This window comes from Elephas maximus, chromosome 15 (assembly GCF_024166365.1).
Source record: "Elephas maximus indicus isolate mEleMax1 chromosome 15, mEleMax1 primary haplotype, whole genome shotgun sequence".
Lineage (NCBI taxonomy): Eukaryota > Metazoa > Chordata > Mammalia > Proboscidea > Elephantidae > Elephas > Elephas maximus.
In genome coordinates, this window is record NC_064833.1 from 40,301,554 (window position 1) to 40,322,659 (window position 21,106).

A 21,106-nucleotide genomic window follows, 5' to 3' on the forward strand; every position below is an offset into this window, starting at 1 on the left:
GGTGATTTTCAGCCATTGCTTATATACCTTCAATATCGAAGAACTTGCATCTATACAGCAGCCCATCACTATTCTTCCACTGAACACCTCTGAATGTAAGAAAGTTTTTCCCATGTTATGACCACATCTACCTCCCCTATAACTCTTCAACTTATAAAAGGGTATAGTGATAATTAGTTTCTCTAGTGTGCTTACCACTTGTCTGTCAGTTTGTCGTACTATGGTGGCTTGCCTGTAACAATGAAGCTGGAAGCTCTACCACTGATATTTCAACTCCAGCAGGGTCACCCATGGTGAATCGGTTTTAATGGAGCTTCCAGACTAAGATAGACTAGGAAGAAAGACCTGGCCATCTACTTCTGAAAATTAGGCAATGAAAACCCTATGGACCACAACAGAATATAATTTGACATAGTGCTGGAAGATGAATCCCCTAGGATGGAAGGCACTCAGAATACACAGTGGCCACAACAATGGACTTGAGCATACCAACGATCATGAAGATGATGCAGGACCAGGCAATATTTCATTATGTTGTGCATGGGGCTAGAGCCGACTCGATGGCAACTAACAACAGTAACAACAGCAATGTGCCTAGAGTGCGATTCAGTGTGCAAATCTTTGAATGATCTGTTACCTTTAAAGATTAGGGATAGCACAAAGGGAAGGACACATGAAATGGTTTAGGAATTTCAAACTCTATTTTTAGCAGCATAAACATTTTTTTCCCAAGTAAAATCTTACATGACACTCAGTGTAAGAATGGAACTGCTTTAGTCGAAGTACTCAATCTGCCCCTGATTCTCTCCTTGTCTTCTCCCTGTCCATTAAGGTGACTAAAGTACCGCTATTTCTGAAATACTATGAAAGTTAGTGATTTAACTTGTTCTTCTAGCTCCAGGTAAGAAAGTACTTACATCATTCCAGACATACAGATTTAAAAAAAACCCTGTTGCCATCAATTCCAACTCATATTAACCCTATAGATATTCATCCTATATTTAAAGTATTTCCAAGAAAGATTCTACTAGCCTCTGTCCACCCCCCTTTCCTGGTATGTGACATCCTTCTAAGCAGGGTACTATTCTTCATCTATAATCTAAAAACAACCCTGTTCTGTTTAACATCTTTTGTCCTTGGTTTGCCATCAGACGGCCATGGATATCTGGTTCCCTGCTGGAAGACCCTAAATTTTTTGATGAAAAGAATCAGTCTGGTTTCCTTCAGAGAGAAGATTGAGCTCTAACTCTTGGAATTGTGCCTGTTCTTAGTTAATGCCATAACCTTTATCAGTTCAGAGTTGAGTGCTTCCTTCACAACATTCCAGAGGTTATTCCTTCAGAGGGAAAAATTAAGAAAAAGTATAGGCCATGAGGAAGTGGTCAGGGCCCTGGCCACCCATAGGGAGCTGTCAGAAGCCTGTCTGGGGTAGAGCAGGAGCTGGGCTCCTGGGTGACCCATAGCTCTGCATTTATCCCAAGACCAGAATCAGACTCTTCAAGTTTAATTAAAAACAGGATGTCCCTGCTAGGCCTCTCATTGACATTGCTAAAAATAAAGCAGGGAAGTAGCCTGGCTTCTTCACAGTTTGATCCCATTAAATTTGGGTGAGGGTGGGCTGGGGTGTGGGGGGTGGGAGGAAACTAGAGGCAGTAAAAGACATGATTTATTTCAGACTTCAGTCTGGGCTTGTGTGTCTATCCCATCCCTGTGCTGTGGAGTTCCAGATTTTGAAGGTCTAATACAATTAGCTCTCCGTTGCTGATGCCATGTGAAGGGAGCAACGGGACAGACAATTCCCCGAATGTGAATATTGGATTTTGCAAAGCAGTCATCCACTTATCCGTGCTTGGGAGCACTGGGCCTGATGACCTCAGCTCTTTGTTCACTGCTCTAGTCCTACCCATGTACAGATTTGGCTGTGTGAACAATCCACTAATCCCTATCTGTAAGTGGATGTACATTTTAAATATATGTACATATGTAGTCTAAGTGAAACGAAAGAACCATCTGGAAATGTGAGTCTTAAAAAAGGCCTCACTAGTTCCACAACCCCACAATGTACTCACCTTGTGCCTCCTGCCCCATCCCAGAGCCTGGTTTGCAAATACTTTCTGAGGAGCCCTGGTGGCTCAAACTCTTAAGCACTAGGCTGCTAATCCAAAGGTTGTCAGCTTGAACACACCTAGTTGCTCCACAGGAGAAAAGACCTGGCAATCTGCTTCTATAAAGATTACAGCCAAGAAAACCCTACGGGGCAGTTCTACTCTGTCACATGGGGTTGACATGAGTAGGAATTGACTCAACGCAACCTAAGAAAAACATCAAGGGCATGGAACCTTCTGTTTTTATTTTTGATTGTTATTGTTCTTGTTTTGTATTAACTGCTCCACATCTTTCTGTGGGAATCCCTGAATGGTACAAGTGGTTAACATGCTCCACTACACCTTGGTTGCAGGTTTGAGTCTGTCCAGAGGTGCCTTGGAAGAAAGGCCTGGTAATATACTGCCAAAAACTCAGTCACTGAAAACCCTGTGGAGCACAGTTCTACTCTGATATACGTGGGGTCGCCACGAGTTGGAACGAATCTAGGGCAACTGGTTTTACATTTCTTTGTCACAAATCTCCTTCTTTAGGGTAATAGCTAAAGACAAACTCTCCAAGACCTCCTGTTGAATACGAACACCTCCTTTTCTAACATTTATTTGTTTACTTCATCTTTCATACATTTGTTCAACAAAGAGTAACCCAGAACCAAAACCCAGTGCCGTCGACAAAGAGTGTGAAGGGAATAGCCTCTAGATTACTATAGTTGACTTCCCATCAGAATCACAAGAAGGAGAATTTCATGAGTCCCAACCCTTAAAGACTGAGAATTCCAAGGAGTGCTCCAGGCCAGTGGGTTGTAATCCCTGTTCATTCACTAATGTGGGACCCAGAGACTCTCTGGACAAGGGTTTCTAACAATTATTAAAGCATTACAGAATGACTGCCCATTGCCATCAAGTTGATTCTGACTCATAGCTATCCTGTAGGACAGAGTAGAATTGCCTCATAGGTTTCCAAGGCTGTATGTAACCTTAAGGCAAGCAGACTGCCACATTTTTCTCCCTCAGAGCAGCTGGTGGGATAGAACTGCTGACTTTTCAGTTAGCAGTTGAGGGCTTAACTACTGTGCACTAGGGCTACCTCCATTTAAGTAGTACTTTAATGGGGTACTTTATTTTTTCTTGTACTTTTTTTTTTTTTTAGATGAAGGTTACAGAATGAAGTGTTCTTATTAAACAATTAGTGCACATATTGTTTTATGACATTGGTTAACCACCCCACGACATGTCAACACTCTCCTTTCTCAACCTTAAGTTCCCTATCACCAGCTTTCTTGTCCCCCCCGCCCCCGCCTTCTAGTGAAAATGGGGTACTTTTTGTTTCCCATGTGGTCCCTCCCAAGTTCTTTGTTAGGATGATTGGTAAGATATAAAATAAGAGAAAGCAGATCAGTCTTGCTGACACATATATCCCCATCAGGTAGCAGTGTTAATCACATAGTAGACACTCAATAAATTTTAATTGCTGAATAAATTATGAATGATGGTTTTTTTTTTATTCTCTAAACACTGTCACCTGCAATGAGGGAATAGAAGTGAATGTGGAAAGTGATGCTGCTAGGAAAAGCAAATTTAAAATCACTCCCATATTTTCTCAGCTTTTTGAATAAACACAAATACCTTTAAATGGCCTACGAGGCCCTCAATAGTCTGCTGCTACCTACTCTAGAGCCACATCTTAGGACACACTCCCCACACTCTCTCAGCCGTCTTGCCATTCCTCCCACCCCTGAGCTTCTATACGTGCACTTCCTTCTGCCCTGCACTCCTTTAAGCCCTACACTTTCTACACATCTTTGCTCAGTCATCACTCATTAAGGAAGTCTACCCTTGCCTTTCAGCTGTTGTTGTGTGTCATCGAGTCAATTCCGACTCATAGCAGCCCTATATGACAAAGTATAACTGCTCCCTAGGGTTTCCTAGGCTGCAGTCTTTATGGGAGCAGATCACCAGGTCTTTTCTCCTACAGGGAGGCTGGTGGGCTCCTACTGCAGACCTTTCAGTTAGCAGCTGTCTTAGTTATCTAGTGCTGCTATAATGGAAATACCACAAATACACAAATTTTTGTTTGACTTTAACAAACAGAAGCTTATTTTTTCACAGTTTAGGAGGCTAGAAGTCCTAATTCAGAGCACTGGCTCTAGGGGAAGGCTTTCTCTCTGTTGGTTCAGGAGGAAAGTCCTTGTCTCTTCAGCTTTTGCTTCCTCGTTCCTTGGAGATCTCTGTGTGTCTTGGCATCTATCTTACCCCATCTCTCTCTCTACTCTCTCTTTTTATATCTCAAAAGAGATTGACTAAAGATACATCCTACACTAATCCTGCCTCATTGACATAGCAAAGATAACCCATTCCCAAATGGGATTATAACCTCAAGCATCCAAACCAACCAAACCAAACCTGTTGCCATTGAGTTGATTCTGCTTGATGTATTTTCCACTGCTTCTTCACTGTTTGTGCTTAGTCCAACTGTTACCAAGGGCTTTTTGTCCCTGGTAGGGGGATGCTGTGTGGGTGGAGAACAGAGACACAGGTCTGCTGGTCCTAGCCCAGAATCTTGTTCTTCTTAAAGGCTACATGGTCACATGATCCCTTGGGACACCAAGGAGCCCCACAGTGGTAGTACCTGTGTCTGTGTCCTCCCATGAGGCCGAGCTCAGTGCCTGACACATGCTCATATAAACGGGACTGGTTCCATTCAGAAAACAGATGCCAAATCCTTGCCAGGAGTGAGCAGAGTAGGACTTCATAAAGGTTGAAATGGGTGACCATGTGTCACTGACTTGTCTCTTTTTGAGGATCTCACACTTCAGCTCTCATGCAACCATTTCACCCAGCCACCTCTAGGACACAGCTCCCACTTGAGACAAACCACAAACCACTTCCCAGCTTTTGAAAGGCAGCTCTAGTATGTCAGCTAAAATCATGGCTAAACCATAGCTATCCTATAGGACAAGACAAAACTGTCCCATAGAGTTTCCAAGGAGCACATGGTAGATTCGAACTGCTGACATTTTGGTTAGCAGCTGCAGCACTTAACCACTACTCCACCAGGGTTTTCGACCTCAAGCATAGAGGTTAGGATTTACAGCACCTGGTTTGGGGGGACATAATTCAATTCATAAGATTCCACCCTTTGACCTCCCAAAATGCATGTTCTTCCCACATGCAAAAGACATTCACCCCATCACATCATCCCAAAAGTCTTACATCAGGTCTCATCTTCTGAATCATGTAAATCAAATATAGATGAGACGTTAGGGTTATTCCAGGCTGGGGCAAAATTCTTCATCTGTGAACCTGTGAAATCTAGACTACAAGGTATCTGTTTCCAAAGTACAATGGTGGGCTAGAAACAAGGTAGACATTTCCATTACAAATGGGAGGAAGTAGAGGGAAAGAAGGAATAACAGGCACCAAGCAAGTCCAAAACCTAGCCAAAAAAAATCTATATTAGCTCTTGAGGCTTGAAAATAATCCTCTGTTCTTTGGGACCATCTGGCCAATGACTATGCCCTCCAGACTCTGGGTGTTGACCATGCTCTCTGGACTCTTGGCCCTGGACTTCAGCTTCACTTTCTAGACCCATTGTCATAGTAACTCTGCTCCCTTGGCTTTGGGCGGCCCCATTCTCCTGGTCTATCTGAGTGGCAACCCCACCCCCTCAGCCCCAGCACCCCCATTCTTCTGGCCTTTAGGCATGGCAGCTCTACCCCCTCAGCTTTGGGAAGTGGCACTATCCCCTGGCAGGGCCTTAATAGCAGCCCCAAACTCTGGAACCAAGATGGTGAAGATTTGACTCTTCGAAACCTAGGACACTCTGGCCCCATCGATTGAGATCCAGGATACCATGGCTGCGCCCTTTGCAACTGAGAAGGTCCTGCTTCCCACGCTCCTTCCAACAGTTCTGCTGATCTGTGAGCTGCTTCAGGGATGGTCCTTTTCTTTTCTTGGAAGACAACAGATGTAGCATCTTTGGTCTGTTTTCTGCCTGTAGAATTCTAAGAGGCAGACAGCATTCTTTCCTTTCCTTCTTTCTCTGTCCCATTTAGTCCAAGCTAATGGGTTTTCTGCTGTGGTAGTTTGTTAGATCCATCAGTCACAGGCTTAATGTCCTTAACAAAAGACTGTGGAGCCACATTCATGGTGAACATTCTAGGACATATGTCCTTAGTTTGTACAACAGAATTTTCCAAATTTTTAAGTTCTGTTTTCATTTTGCACATTTCATTTTAAAGTCCATCTCTTTCCTCTCACATTTTACTACAAGTAGCAAGGAGAAACCACGTGGTCCCTTTGAGATCTTGCTTAGAAATCTCAAGGCCAAGTTCATCACTTACAAGTTCTACCTTCCACCAAATATATGGACGTAAGTCAGATAAATTATTTGCCACTGCATAAAAAACATCACCCTTCTTCCATTCTCCAGTTGCATGTTCATTATTTTCTTTTAAAGGCTCGCCAGAAGCACATTCAACATTCACATTTCTAGCAACATTCTGTTGCTGGCACCATATATATTCTCTAAGAAGATGGAGACTTTATAGCTCTCCTCAATTCCTTCTGAGCCCTCATCAAAATTGCCTTTGACACTCATAATTCTACCAACAGTCTCTTCAAGACAATCTAGGCTTTACTATTAACTATTACTATTAAAAAAAAAAAAAATTTTTTTTTTTTTTTTAATATTAGGCACCTTAAAACTCTTCCAGTCTCTACCCATTTCCCAATTCCAAAATCCCTTTCATATTTTAGGTATCTGTTAGAGCAGCATCCCACTCTTCTGGTACCAAATTCTGTTTTAGTTATCTAGTGTTGCTATAACAGAAATACCACAAGTGTTATTTATTTTCTCACAGTTTAGGAGGCTAAAAGTCTGATATCAGAGCACCAGCTCTTGGGGATTGCTCTCTCTCTCATCTCTGGAGGAAAGTCCCTGTCTCCTCAGCTTCTAATTTCAGGTTCCTTGGAGATCTTCGTGTGTCTTGGCATCTGTCTTACCCTATCTCTCTCTCTGCTAGGTTATTTAACTCTTTTTATATCTCAAAAGAGATTGACTCAAGAAACACTCTACACTAATCCTGCCTCATTAACATAACAAAGACAGCCCATTCCCAAATGGGGTTATAACCACATGCATAGAGATTAGGATTTACAACATATTTTTGAGGGACATAATTCAAACCATAACATCAGCCAAGCACGTAACCATTGCACCACAAGGCACAGTTTTCCTATATCATTTCTTAAGGCCATGTGCCCTACTTTATAGCACTTTGCTCTAATATGGTTTACATGCATTTCTTCAATTATTTTAATAATGTCTGTCTGCCTTATTTAAGTATGAGCCCCATGAGGGCAAGGACTGGGTCTGTCATAATGCTTGGTGTATTGTAGTCACCCAGTGACCAACTGAGTAAATGAATGAATGAATGAGAATGAGGGAAGGAATAAACTAAGATCAGGGGTTTTCTGGCCATTTTCAGGATTGGCTTCTGAATCCATGTGGAATTGTCAGCAATGGTGAGTGCCCAACCATGGGCACATGTGTACAGCTTCTAAGGCAAGAGCCCATAGCTATTGACAGGTTAAGAATCTTTAAGAGATTTAACATGAATATGCATAATTATATGAAGGGAGGGAGAAGAAAAAGGATAGGAAGTTTAGAAAAAAAATTATAAAAAGATAAAGGGAGGAACTCTATAAATAGAAACAGAATAGAAGCAAGTTGAGAGGATAATAAGCATGAAGGAAGGTAAGAGACAGTTATTACTGAATTAATCCTTTAAATTTAATGAACCCAACTTTGTGCAAGACCCTATGTTCAACACTATCAGGGATTTTGTGAACAGCCATACCTGATCGCCACCTTTGAATCTAAAAGGGGAGTGTCTTGGGTAACTACAATTCAGGATGAGTCGAATGAAATGATCCAAAAGAAGAAGCACAGAGGAAGGGAGATTACACATAGCAGTAGAAAGAAAGAAGATCATGGAAGCCTTCCTGGAGGAGGGTAACATTTCAATATGTCCTTGATGCATGGTAGGATTTGGGAAATCTTTGCCTCCATATTTCCCTTTTGGAGCCTACTTTCCTCTTAGCTGCATACTGCCTCCTTCTCTCTGCTCTCTCCAGCTGCCTCACTATACCCAGAGTTCCAGATCTCTCTGGGTTTCTCCACCCAACCCCTAGCAAAATCTATTTTTTTCTAAAACATCTTCTCAGGGCTAAGATGCTCAAAGTAAATCTGATCAGCAAAGTCATAGTCTGAAATTAAAAATGATGACTTCGCATTATTCTTCCCAGATAAAAACTACATCTGATAATTGATGCCTCCCCTTGCTGAGTACTGTGCGGAGAATACAGTTAGTGGAGGAGGCCACAGGTTGGGGGGGGGTGCGGTTTGCTTCCAAACTCTTTAGGAGAATTCTCTTTCATCTCTCAGATTTCCCAGACACACACAGTTCAGCTCAGGCCTGAGGTTGCACAGGAGTCCCGGGGTGGTGCAAACAGTTAACGTGCTTGGCTGCTGATCTAAAGATGCCTGGGAAGAAAAGCCTGGGGATCTACTTCTGAAACATCAACCATTGAAAACCCTATGGAGCACAGTTCTGCTCTGACAAACATGGGGTCGCCATGAGTTGGAGTCCATTGTGCGATGGCAACTGGTTTTTGTTTTCTTTTGTCTTTCGGAGGTTACACAGTTATTTAATCCAAAGCTGGGATGGCTGATTCTTTCCATGTTGAGTACCAAACCTGACTGATTAGTTGGGAATACCCTGGAGCTTGTTGAGAAAGAATGTGAGAGCGTTGCCACAGGTGGAGAAAGAACCCTGGGATGGATTGATTATGTCTGCCTGGAAGGCTAATGGGCCCTTATTAACTGGCGGGTGTTTGCCATCTTCGAGGGGCCCCTGTGTGGAGACTGCAGTCTGCAATCGCCTGCCTCTTGGGATGTGGAATGTCATCTCCAACCTTACTCCTTTTGTGATGTCCTCACAACAGTAGCACCAGCATCACAGGGAAGCCTATTAGAAATACAGAATCTCAGGCCCTACGAGATCCTACTCAATCGAAGTCTGCATGTTAACAAAATCCTTGGGGGCAGGATTAAAGTTTGAGTCACAGGAGTCTGACGGATCTTCGTGAAGGTCCTCACTGACTCCTGGCCTAGCGTCTCCCACTGCTGACTGCCGAACATTTCCTATAATACAATACGTCAGCAGAGACAGGACTAGCTACTCGTGGGAAGGAATAGGGAACACATCTTCACTCCTGTATTTGACAGGTTTAATAACAGGGCTATTTTGTGCCAAACCACATTTCTGTCTTACCACTATGTGGCTTCTGTCCCCAGGCAATCTATAAGATGGTTTCATCCGTAATGAAAATGCCTGAAGATGAGTCGACCCCAGAGAAAAGGACAGAAAAGATCTTCCGCCAGATGGACACCAATAGAGATGGTAAGAGGCCATGGTAGCATTTCTTTGCTCAGGATGGGGGCTTCTGGAGAGGATGGGGGCTTCTGGAGACGGTGGGGGAATCCAGGCAGGGAGATGCCACTTGAGGATAAGATATCGACCACAGGGACCTGGTCAAGGCCCTTTGTCAAAGTGACTCCCCCTGTGCGACCCTGGATAGGCAAGAAGCAGGATGACCGGGGTGGCCACTGGAGAGCTGATCCCTTCCTGGGGAGAAATGCCTCATTTCTAGGGCCTTCTATCCTCCTTCTAGGCCATTCTCTACCCTAAACATAATAGGATGAGGCCTGTGGAGCAGGGAAGGAGGAACCGGAGACACTGCAGGGTAACACCCTAGGTACTATGTTGATCATAGACAATACATTATGGTATCTCAACTGAGACTCCAGCGTAATGGAATCACAGGGCCCTGAGTGAGTTGCCATTCCCAGGTATGCATCTCACTGGTAAAAGCCCTGTGCTTTCCCAAGGGGGAAGAATGGAGTGTGGTGGGGGATGGGGAGAATGTACAGGGAAGGAGGAGAGGCTTTAAGTGCACTCACATGTCTTAGCCCAAATACCCAGGCATAGTGCAGTGCAGCAGAGCAGGCCTCATGGTGAACCTCCAGCCACTAGCTTCCTCTTGGCTGACACTCTTTGCATCTAACCTCTGGTCACTTACTTGAAGAGAAAAGACATAGGCACATAGGAAAATTAGCCCCCAGAGCGATTCTGAGGCACACAGAGGGTTAACCCAAGAGAACCAGATTTCTATATGGAGCATAGGGTTTGCACCACTATGTCCAGCTGTGGTTTCCAGCTTTGGGGGATTTGGAAGTATACAAGTGACCGTACTGTTTCATTTCCCTCATTTGTTTGGTTTCCTCTACAAAGGTGTCATTGCATCTATTGAACCCTATTTTTTCTTTTGTAGCCTGAGCAAACTTGTCACCATTTTAAGAACTGCACAGGCAAGGTTGTGGCTTATAAAAATGGGCCAGGACACAAGCCTAAGAGAGTTTGCTCTGAACAAAAGGAAAAAAAAAAAAAAAAAAACCTGCCTTTTTCCTTCAAACAAGTAAAGTAAATTTGATTAAAAAAAAACCAGGCTCTGGGGAGGGATTTGCCGCTAAGGGAAAGACATATTTGTTGGTATCTCTGAGAGGGGGGCCTCCAATAATCAGTACCCCTTCCTACCTGGGTTTAGAATGAGTTGAGAAATAAAGGAGCAATTCAGTTCCAGGTGCCATCAAGTTGGCCTCCAACTCATGGCGATCCCATGTGTGTCAGGGTAGAACTGTTTTCCTATGGCTGATTTCTCAGAAGTAGATCATCAGGCCTTTCTTCTGAGGCCCTCAGGGTGGACTGGAGCAGTGAGCAGCCAAGGGCATTAACTGTTGCACTGCCCAGGCACATAACTGATGGTAAAGGATAGAGCTGTGTTGGAGGATGTAACTTCCTGTGCAAGCTGCCGGGGTGTGTCTTTGGAGGAGCAGAGTGAGATAAGTCCTCTCTGGGGCAGGCCCTTCCAAGAGAAGGAACGAAGGCAAAGCTGAGAAGAATGCCCAAGCAAGTAACTCGCTTCACTCCCAGGGTCAAAGCAGGCAAAGAGAAAGTTTCCCTGAGCATAGAAAGGAAGCACCAAGAATGCAGAAGATACTGCTGCCCACTGTCCTTCCCATGACAGTAGTGACAGAGGGACCTCCTGGAACAGAACTCAGTATGTCTCTGGCTCACACAGGAAGGAAGTGACACTCTAGGACCCCGGGTTGCCGAGCCTCCCTGCTCCAGCCCATCAAGGGTGGGAGGAGAACGCTGTAATTGAGAGGAGGGACCCAGTGGGCCACTCTCTGCCTTGCACACATACCGTTGAACTCTCCTTACTTTGGGTTAGAGGCACAGCCATCCTCACGTGTTGTCAAAAGCATAACCACTTATGTCCAGGGTCCCTCGCCACAGCTGTCTGGGGGAGCCTTTTCCACATGCAGGGGGAGGGACTCTTGCAGCAAACCAAAGGCCACAGGCTCAGGGCTTAGGACCCAAGAGACCTCAAAGAGCCCAGAAGCCTCAATAGTAACATCATGGGAACAGCCTTGGTGCCATGAGCTCCCGACTCAGCTTCATAAAGGCATGAGGGCCATTCATTCTGCAGATAGTGAGCCCTACAGGTTGCCTGGAGCCAAAAGGAGCACAAGAAAGAGTCATGTCAGGTTCATCTAGTGCCCTCTCCCCAGCCGCAGCCTGAGGTTTGGAACATAGCAGGCTCTCAGGAAGTGTGGTTGAGGCAATGAGTGCACTGTGTAGGTGCTGGCCATGTGAGAGCGGACAAGGCAGCAGAGCCCCTGCCTCTGGGGCTTGGCACTGCCATCAAAAGAACAAGCAAGCAGGGCTTTTACCAGGGAGAGATGAGGGCTGGGACATCACAGCAGGTGTCAGACTAGCCGCAGGGAGAAGGTGAGAAGTTGCAGCCCCCAAGATGCAGGAGCAAGAGTGTAAGTTCACGTGGATGCCTCCAGCCACTCACCCGTCCTCTTGCTTTCTAGGAAAACTCTCCCTGGAAGAGTTCATCCGGGGGGCCAAAAGTGACCCATCCATCGTGCGCCTCCTGCAGTGTGACCCCAGCAGTGCCGGCCAGTTCTGAAGTCTCCCCAGTGAATCCCAGAGCTGTTCATGTTCCCTTTTGATTCTTCTTTTTAACCATTTTGCCAAACAATATTGATGGTGATGCTGTCCCCTGTGCGGCCAGACGCGCCTTCCTCTGTGACGCCTTCTGCTTCTTTTGTCGTGGATGCTTCGTGGGAATGCCCGGTGCTCCAACACGCTTGTGGAGAGCATGGACAGTGCTGTCGTAAACAGACTTTGTGGTGTTCATTGTTCCAACGATGCTTAATCATTATTGTTATTATTTTTTTCTCTTTCTATTCTAATGTCTATTCTGAAACCAAGACTTGATGAGGCAAGAGAAGGGAACAAATCCAGCCCAGTGATTCTACCGCAAGCTTTGAGGAACTTGTTTGAAAGATGGAAACGCCTGCCTGGGTGGTTGTCACACACACCCTAGAGGTGATAGACTCCCCAAGAACAAGCTACTCTCTGGGTCAAGGCTATGAAAGGGACCTGGAGAATTCCCCCATGGAGGTTCACTCCACACTCTTCGTCAGAAGGCTGTAGTTTCTAAGCTGTGAACATTTTAAGGTAAACAGAAGAGAGGAAAAAGATGGCTCAGCTATTTTTTCACAAGTTTACACTAGTTGAGCTGATATGAGTTTCTGTGGAAATTAAACACAAATGGTAACTTGTATTCCAAAACCAGACCCATCTTGTTGCCTATTGTGACTTATAAAAAAAAAAAAAAAGTCTACTGTATATAAAACATTGGGTATTACAGACCAATAAGTATTTTGCCTTGTTTAAATGAAATGCATGTTTAGTGAGCACTAATACAATCTTATTCCAGATGACTGTTTGTAGTAGCTTATTGTGAAGTAAGCCCCCTATAATGAATGTCTATGTCTTGTTTTAAAGTCGTATCTGTCTTTGCACAAATGCACCAAGCAACAGGTATATTTTAGATATACCAGGGAAGTAAAAAGTAACCATGACTAAGGCCCAACCTTAATTTTGAATGGTTTTCCAGAGTGTCAGAGCCTGAAGAATGACAGGGCAGGTCAAATGGGACACATCCACTGGAGCACCACGAAGCTAAGTACGAGAGAGGAGAGGCTGGTGGTTTGTCCATTGAGCCCATCAACTCATTGGCAGCCTTAGATTAAAGATGTCATGTTTTTCTGAGCATGTCAATATTCTGCAGACCTGAAAAAAATAGTATGAATTCTCAGGATCTCCCAATGGTTCAACCTACATGCATGGTTAGGGAGTCATATTTAGAATTTTCTTTTTTCCATGCCCAAACACCCTTGAGAAAGTCAAAGTTGAGCAGTCATCTGATTCATGGTGAAGGTGGCTTGGGCAAATGCTACTATGGTTTCCAAGGCCCACTATGAGGAATCCAATAGTATTTTCCATCACTAAGTTCTCTGAATATAGACTTCTATTTCCAGAAGTGACAGCACAAGTTGAGTTGCTGGTTGGTCTGGTGACCTAGCATACACTAATTTGAACTAAAGGCAAAGAGTAAAAACTGCTGATCGCAGACAAGTTGTGTTCTTCAAACAGTTGACATGAGGAGGCTCCAATACTCAAGGATGTAGACGAGAGACCTGCTGCAAGGAAAGCACAGAGGTCCCCAGTGGGTCTCTCTGCTGCCAAGCTATTTCCTGTAGAACGTGAACCACAGAAAGATAAACCTCATAAAAACAAGGAAAACGATGCTGAGTCCATTCTAACCTCCATGTTCTTGTGTGTTACTTGAGTCCATTTTAGCTGGTAACAAAAATCCAAATTTGTTTGGTTGGCCAAAATGAACCAACTCTGCAGGCTGAGTTTTGAAACCCAGGCTCAGTAAAAGAATTTTCATAATCTTCCTCTGAGTGTCAATTCCTCATAGTAGTTCTGTACCGAGACTTGCCAAATTTCTTTGTGGACCAACTAGTCAAATTTGGTTTTGAAAAACAAAGAATTAATGTAAGACAGGAGTGCAGAGTGGGTGAGGGTCAGCATACTCTATTGATAGTATTCCAGGAATTGCCTCTCAGTTTTTCATGTTCTCAGTTGAAGACCTAATTCCTCCTTTTAATTCTCTTTGGATGGGTGGAATCAGTTAATGTTTGGGAAAGCCTGCCTAGGCTCTGCCACTAGTTATGACATCTTGTTGAGCCAGACTCACTCTGTCTCCTGGAACCCAGAGCTGGAGTAGGGAGCAGAGAAGAGGGCCTCCAGCTGTTCAGGAAAGAAAAAAGTGCCAGTTGCATGGCTAATGAATGCCAACACTCCCCAGAATGTACTGACATAGTCCTCATCCTGGCCTGCCACTGACCCTGTCTGTACTTTCTCAAGGGTTGGTTTTCTCTTTCTCTTTCTTCCAAGGAAGGCCTTTGTATGTCTTTAATCCAATGCACACAAGTCTGTCCAAGGGACTCTGCAGCACCCAGAAGGCTGAATGCTTAAAAGTTTGTCATTCCCTTACTGGGCTATTCATTGTCATTGCTGTGTTCAGGGATCTCTGGAAATGGAGTCTGTTCTGTCTGAAATAAAGCCAGCCTGTGATGTTCAAGGGAATGAAATAAAGTGGCTTACAACCTGAAGGACTCTACAGAGTGCTCAGCTGTTTCATACCTTTCTTTGGGGTGGGGAAGGGATACTGAGGGCACTGTCCCATTGGTATGCCTCAGGGATGACTTGTCTACAAGTGGATCTAATAACATATATTTATAAATCACATTACATGGAGTGGCCACTATATCAGTTGATTTTGTGTCGCTCTTTTGTCTGGCATTAAAGCATGTTTATTTTTTAATATGGTTACCTGGAACATGAGCGTTTCATGCCTACACTGCTGCCTCAGCTGAACCTGTACCTTACTGGGGCTCCAGGTGTTGATACTGGTCTCCCCCTGGGTATAGTTCCTGCCTTAGAGGGACACAGGAACCACGGACTGTGAATGAAGGGTTGATTATGGCAGCCAGTGAGGTGCTCATTCACTCCTTCCTTTATGGAACCTGCTGCGAGAAGCACAGTGGATTGACGGCTCCAGCTGCCATACCTTTGGATCCACCTCGGTGTTCATTCTGAGATCCTGCTCACCTGGTGCTCCCAGTCAATGACTGGGCCTGGGGGGAGAATATTAGAACTGGGTCATTCTTGCCCAAGGTGAGACCCTTCCAGTGGGTGGTCTTTGCACAGGGACTCCCCATTGGCCTGGCTCACACTTTGTTATAATCATGCTGTGGTCTGAGGCTCTTCCCACCCAATCCTCCTTCCTTCCCTCTTACCTTTCATAGGTGTCAGACGTGCCTTGCAGTCTGCAGGCTCACCCTATCTACTCCTTCACTTTTCTCCTTTATCCTTCACAAGCATTTCTCCCAATGCATCCACTTTTGGGGGGGACCTGAAGTGACAGTGATTCTGGTTGACGCCCTAGAAACACAGGGCTCAGACCCTCGAGTTGACAGCCTTCTCAGAGTTCAGATTTGGTGGTCTGTCATTACAATGTGAATGTCTAAGGGCTTGAAGGGTTTGTATTAGGATTAGGGTGATGACAGAGCCCTGACTCTCCCAGGGCAAACCTCTATTATTATGCTGATGGATGATACCAGAGCACTATTACTGCATATCTCCTCCTTTGAAGGCAGACTGTGTCTAAATTGCCTCTCCCTGTCCCAACCCCACCTCCCATCCCCCCTCACCCCCACCACCCTGCCACCCTGCCCAGCATCTATCATGGTACCTGGTCCATGGTAAATGAACTGAATTAATATATAGGGAGGAAGGCAAGAGTTGATACCAAATCCTATGGTACTGATCACTGGTCACCCTTGCCTACCCAACCACAGTCTCAAGGACAAGGAGGTGTGTGGGGGTGGCACACATGGTGAGCAGAGTTCATCACACAGCAGGACTGTGGCTGGCACAGGCTGAGGGATGGACAGCCTCGGGGAGATGTGGGGACCAGCTCCCCTACCCAGCAGGTCTGTGGTCAGTGCACTGCAACATCCTATCGAGACTATGGAACGTGAATCAGGAACAAAAGACCATGTGGTCCCATCTCTAGTCTCACAATCTCTCCAGAAGTGTCATCAATAAGCACTTGTCCCAGCCTCCTCTTCCCTGCCAGCTGGTCCAGGCATAAAAGCTACTAGGAATACATTGGATTCGAATTAGTCAGGGAAAGCTTCCTGAAGGCAAATTTTCAGCCAAGATTTGCAAGCTGTGGGCACAGAGAGATAAAGTGAGATGTGGAAGAACATAGAAATGCTACTTGTCTCAACAGAGGGAGTCTTAGGAAGATAATCATGGATAACGGTTAAAGGAATGTATGTGGAGGTTAGTGGGGTGGATGGCCACTGATGAAACACCAATAAACATTGGAATAGTAATCAAGGTGTTTGGATTTGAACCAGCAGAGACTAGGGATCCTGGACATTCTAGAGGAGATAGTTCGTGATGAAATTGGAGTTTGAGCCATGTGGTTAACCTCTACGTAGAGGTTGGCCCGGATGGGCTAAGGTACCGGAAAGGTCTTGTGATTCAAGTGGGGGTGAGTAAAGCCGGGAGCGAGGAAGGGTAGAAGCGAAGAGACTGAGCTGGCTCTTTGTAAGTCACAGCAAAGGCCTCTTGATTTCCTCAGTCCTCTTCTCATTTGGAGTCCTAGTGGTACAGTGGTTAAGAGCCAGGCTGCTAACTGAAAGTGTGGCAGTTCAAATCCACCAGCTGCTCCTTGGAAACCGTGTGGGGCAGTTCTACTTTGTCCTATAGGGGTTGCTATGAGTTGGAATCAACTCGACGGCAACAGATTTCTTCTTATTTAGGAGTCCCTCAGTGATGCAAAAAGTTAATGTGCTCGGCTGCTATCCGAAAGGTTGGAGGTTGAAGTCCACCCAGAGATGTCTCGGGAGAAAGGCTTGGTGATCTACTTCCAAAACACGCTACGGAGCGCAGTTCTACTCACACACACGGGACCGCCTTGAGTCGAAGTGGACTCCGCAGCAACTGCTTTTTTGCCCTAATTTAACCTTGGGGTGGGGCCCAGCAATGCGAGGGAATGCAAACGCCCTCCTTGTCCAAGCCCAGGGCCAGAAAGTGCCGGGGGAGCCCAGGATCCACAAGGTCACAGCAGGGGTTTCCCCCAGTCAGGCAAAGAGCCCAATACCCACCTCACAGAAAGCACCAGACACTGTTGCTTACTCTGATGTTAGGAATATTTATTTTTTCTTCTTAAAAATGTACAAAAAATAAAATAACTATTTATAGATTTCCCCCTCTCCCATTTACAAAACTATTAAGTTACGTTTACCTTTTTCTTTTAATGTGAGAGCAAATTGTACAAATATCAATTTCCCTTGCTTATCTTTAAGAAAGGGCTGTTCATAGAATTTGGCACAAACCCTCTATTTCTCTTGCATTTCCACGATTTTAAATAAGAAGGAAAATAAACATTTGATCATTTCATGCTTCCTAAGTCTCTGGTCTTTGTCTTTTAGGAACTAATTCCAAGGTGACATCTGATTGTATTATTCTGTTAATCCCAATTTCCAAATATTTGTAAAGTTTAACCAATTTGGGGATGTATAAGAAAAGCACTTGCTCCACGAGTCCCCCATCTTCCATGGTTGAAAAGGCTTATTTATTGTGACTAAGGAACAAAAAAAGGAAGAAGGGGCAGATTTTCCTATCTTTCTGGAGTGTTTTTACTTGGGAAGTTCTGTACCACAGGATTCATCAAAGCTCTGCTAATATACAATAGGAAGGACACGTTAAAGCTAAGCCATGGAAGCTCAAGGAGGCGAGGGGAGGGGAGTTAGATGGGGGGTTAGATGGTAAAGATGGGGGACCAATGGGAGGTAACACTCAGCACCAACCCTTGGTGGCCTCATATTCTTTGTTCTGGCAAAGACAGCTCAGGGGCTTAGGACAAACACAAAAGCATCTCTGATTTGTCCTGCCTTAGGGCAGGCCCAGCAAACAGTTGTCCAAAGAGGCTGGAGAGAGAAGGGTAGGTAGCCTGCACCAGGCTATCAAATAATTTGTTTGTGGCTCCCTTACTCTGGAGTCTTATGCCCCAGCCCAATCATATTGGCCATTACATCTGCCATCCATGTTTGAAACCATGTTTAGCCCAAAGAGCATGGGAAGTGCATAGTACATCACATATTTCCAACACTGAATTTGTCCATCTTAGAGTGCAGTCCCATTCATACCCAGGATGGTACCCATGCTGCCAGTCCAGGGCATGGCGGTCATTGAGTCGATGAGGAGGGGACAGAGTTGGAGCAGAGCAGAATCCAGGAAGCAAACCCTTGCAACCACAGAGAGGGGCAATGTGCCCAGAGGACACACAGAAAGGTGCCCCTTGACCCCCACCCAGAGACCTTCTTGGACACAGCACCTGCTCTCTGGCCCATGAAATTGCTCTGCAGCATCAATGAGAAATAGCCGGGCTGGCAGCAGCCCTCTGCCCTGTTCTGGGCCTCAGGACAGATGAAGTGAAGGGGCAAGGAGTCCTGAGAGGGGGCCTCAGGTAAGACGTCAAAGTGCTTTACAAACAATCTGGGCCCTTACATAGAAACTGCCCTAGATCAGGGCCTAGGGTGGCGGGATGTGTCAGGCTACCCAAAAGCTAGTGCTTCAGTCTTCAAGGGTGCATACAAACCCATTGACCACCCACCTGTCCTCTCGAAGAGAACTGAGGCCCACCATGTTTCACCACCGTGTGTTTGTTTAGGAAGCCTTTCTCCTCCTCTTCATCTCCCAGGCAGGTAGCAGGGGGCAAGCATTTGCTGTCCCAGGCCACCTTCTGAGGCTGGTGGCAGAAGAGCAGGGGCTCCTAGGACATTCTCACCCACTCACTCACTTCCTCAGCAGCCCCCCGGGAGCAGCTAATCCCTTTTCTGGTGCCTCTGGCAGGTGAGGCCCAAGAGGAAGCCGTGGCCTACTGGTTGCAGCCAAGCTGTTGGCATTGCTCTGAGAACTGCAGTTGGTCTAAAGGAGCCACTTGAGATGAAGGATGTGCTTGTAAACTGTTAGGCTCTACACAGTGTCCGGGATTCCCATCATCACCAAAGAGTTCTGCAGCCAGCCCCAGCAACAGGGCCCTGACGGCAAAACCCCTATAGAGTCCTCTCCAAAAAGCTCAGGGAGTGCCCAGCACCAGCCCTGGAGAAGGAGCTGAACATCAGGCAATATGACCTTTCTCAGAGACAGCTTAGAGGAAGAGTCAAGCAAAGCACATTACCAAGAGATAAATGTGGTGGCCTTGAGGGTAAGTCATGGTCATGGAGAAGGAAAGGGGCTTCCTCTGGGGGCAAGGAACATGTCCCAGGGCATGCCCACACAAGAGTCCATCTTGGCACCCTCCACAGTCCTCTGACACCCTAAAGGCCACTTCCCCAGCCCAGGACACCTCCTGAATAGGTACAGAGGCAGAAAGCCAAGTCTCAAGGTATGTGCCTCCCCCTAGGACAGTGGCAGTAAACATGCCCATATACCATAGGTAAAATATATTATTGCAATATTATAAACAATATGTACATGATAGCCAGGCGTACGTTCTTTGTCACCTACTAATTACATTGTAGCAGAATGTCTTCCTGTACAAGTCCTCGTGGTCACTTGCTGGGAACCCCTGGAGGTATTTAGCAAGACAACTTTCCCCAGAGCAACCTGAAGGTTTTTGACCAGTGAGGGGGACATCCACCTCCTACCCCACCTGTGACTACTACACCAAGAAGTAGCTCACTTGGTCCAGCCACTCTGGAGATGTGGGGAGGGAGGTGAGAAAAAAGCAGAGAGAATGTTGCAGGCTCTCTAGGATAAATTGACTGGATGTGTATCCCTTGAAGGCGAGGGCTCTGGATGGTCTGATCTGGAACCAGCAGTGACCTGCAGAGTCCTGGACCCCAGGCTCTGGAAAAAGGTGGGCAATAAATAAGGATCTGACAGGCCCAAGGCACCGTCCTGAGGGGCTCAGGCTTCGGCTCCACGGGATGCCCCCTGGTGGATGGGACAAATATATTGACATCAAATGGGGCTTTGTTCCTTGTCCTAGTGCCCAGCGCAATCTTGTAACAGCAATTGTGAGATGGGTGAGTTGAGTCTGCGGTTCTGGGGTCGAGGCCTCTGTCCTTCCTGGGGATGAAGGTGCTGAGAGCTCCTGCCGAAGGGCTGCCGGGACCAGGGCTCAGATTTCCATGAGCGTGATCTTGAAGCCTTCCACCACGCTCTCCATGTTGAGGATGAAAGTGTCCTCATTCGAGTAGTGCTCGATGATGTTGTCATCCATGTTCACCAAGATGCTGTGACGTGAGGCAGGGGAGGGAAGACAAAGACTGCCATGAGCAGTGGGCCCAGTACAAGGACAGCTCCTGAACAGGAATTCCCTTAGCCCTGCTTTTGCAGTGGAGGCTGGGAGAGGTGGACGAGCGAGAAGACAAGGCAGGAAAAGAGGACCCTCATTCTATTTTCTTTCCACAGAAACCAGTTTCAAGTAAGCAGAGAGACTTACAGCAAAGCCTCTGTTTTTCAGAACTAACCTCATCGCTGATAACTTCTGTACGACTTCAGAGCAACCCAGCCCTCTTTGCCTTATAGATCAGTAAACTGAGGTTCAGAAAAGTTAGCAGAACCTGAAATCACAGAGTTAACTGGTGCCAGAGCAGAACCTACACACTTAGGTTCCCTAACTTTTTTTATTAAACCATATTGCCTCTTGAAAATGCATTTGAGAAAGTGCTCTTAGAAGGATGATGAAAATAAACAGCAACTGTAGCTACCCTTTGTTGAGCACATAATACATGTTAATGTTTTAGAGAACTTGTATTTAATCCTCAAGGCAACCTCCAAGGTGCTATCATTGCCATTTGCAAGTGAGAAAACTGAGCTGAGCGAGGTTAAATCATTTTCCCCCAAGTTCAATCAGTTTTGCCT

At 45.7% G+C, this 21,106-nt stretch overlaps 2 protein-coding genes across 12 annotated transcripts in view; one reads left to right on the top strand and one right to left on the bottom strand.

Annotated features, from left to right (window-relative positions):
- Positions 1–17,370, top strand: part of NCALD (neurocalcin delta) — a 449,176-nt gene extending 431,806 nt beyond the window's left edge. For all 9 annotated transcript variants that reach the window (XM_049853824.1, XM_049853826.1, XM_049853825.1 and 6 more), the window contains 2 exons: positions 9,463–9,568; positions 12,109–17,370. In XM_049853824.1, the coding sequence (XP_049709781.1) occupies positions 9,463–9,568; positions 12,109–12,206 (204 nt within the window). In that variant the 3' untranslated portion in view covers positions 12,207–17,370. The remainder of the gene's footprint in view (positions 1–9,462; positions 9,569–12,108) is intronic.
- A 70-nt stretch (positions 17,371–17,440) lies between these two features.
- Positions 17,441–21,106, bottom strand: part of GRHL2 (grainyhead like transcription factor 2) — a 164,780-nt gene continuing 161,114 nt past the window's right edge. For 2 of the 3 annotated variants that reach the window (XM_049853819.1, XM_049853818.1), the window contains exon 16: positions 17,442–20,475. In XM_049853819.1, coding sequence (XP_049709776.1) covers positions 20,361–20,475 — 115 coding nt within the window. In that variant the 3' untranslated portion in view covers positions 17,442–20,360. Of the gene's footprint in view, positions 20,476–21,106 lie in introns of all 3 variants that reach the window. The other variant, XM_049853820.1, reaches the window with a different exon arrangement.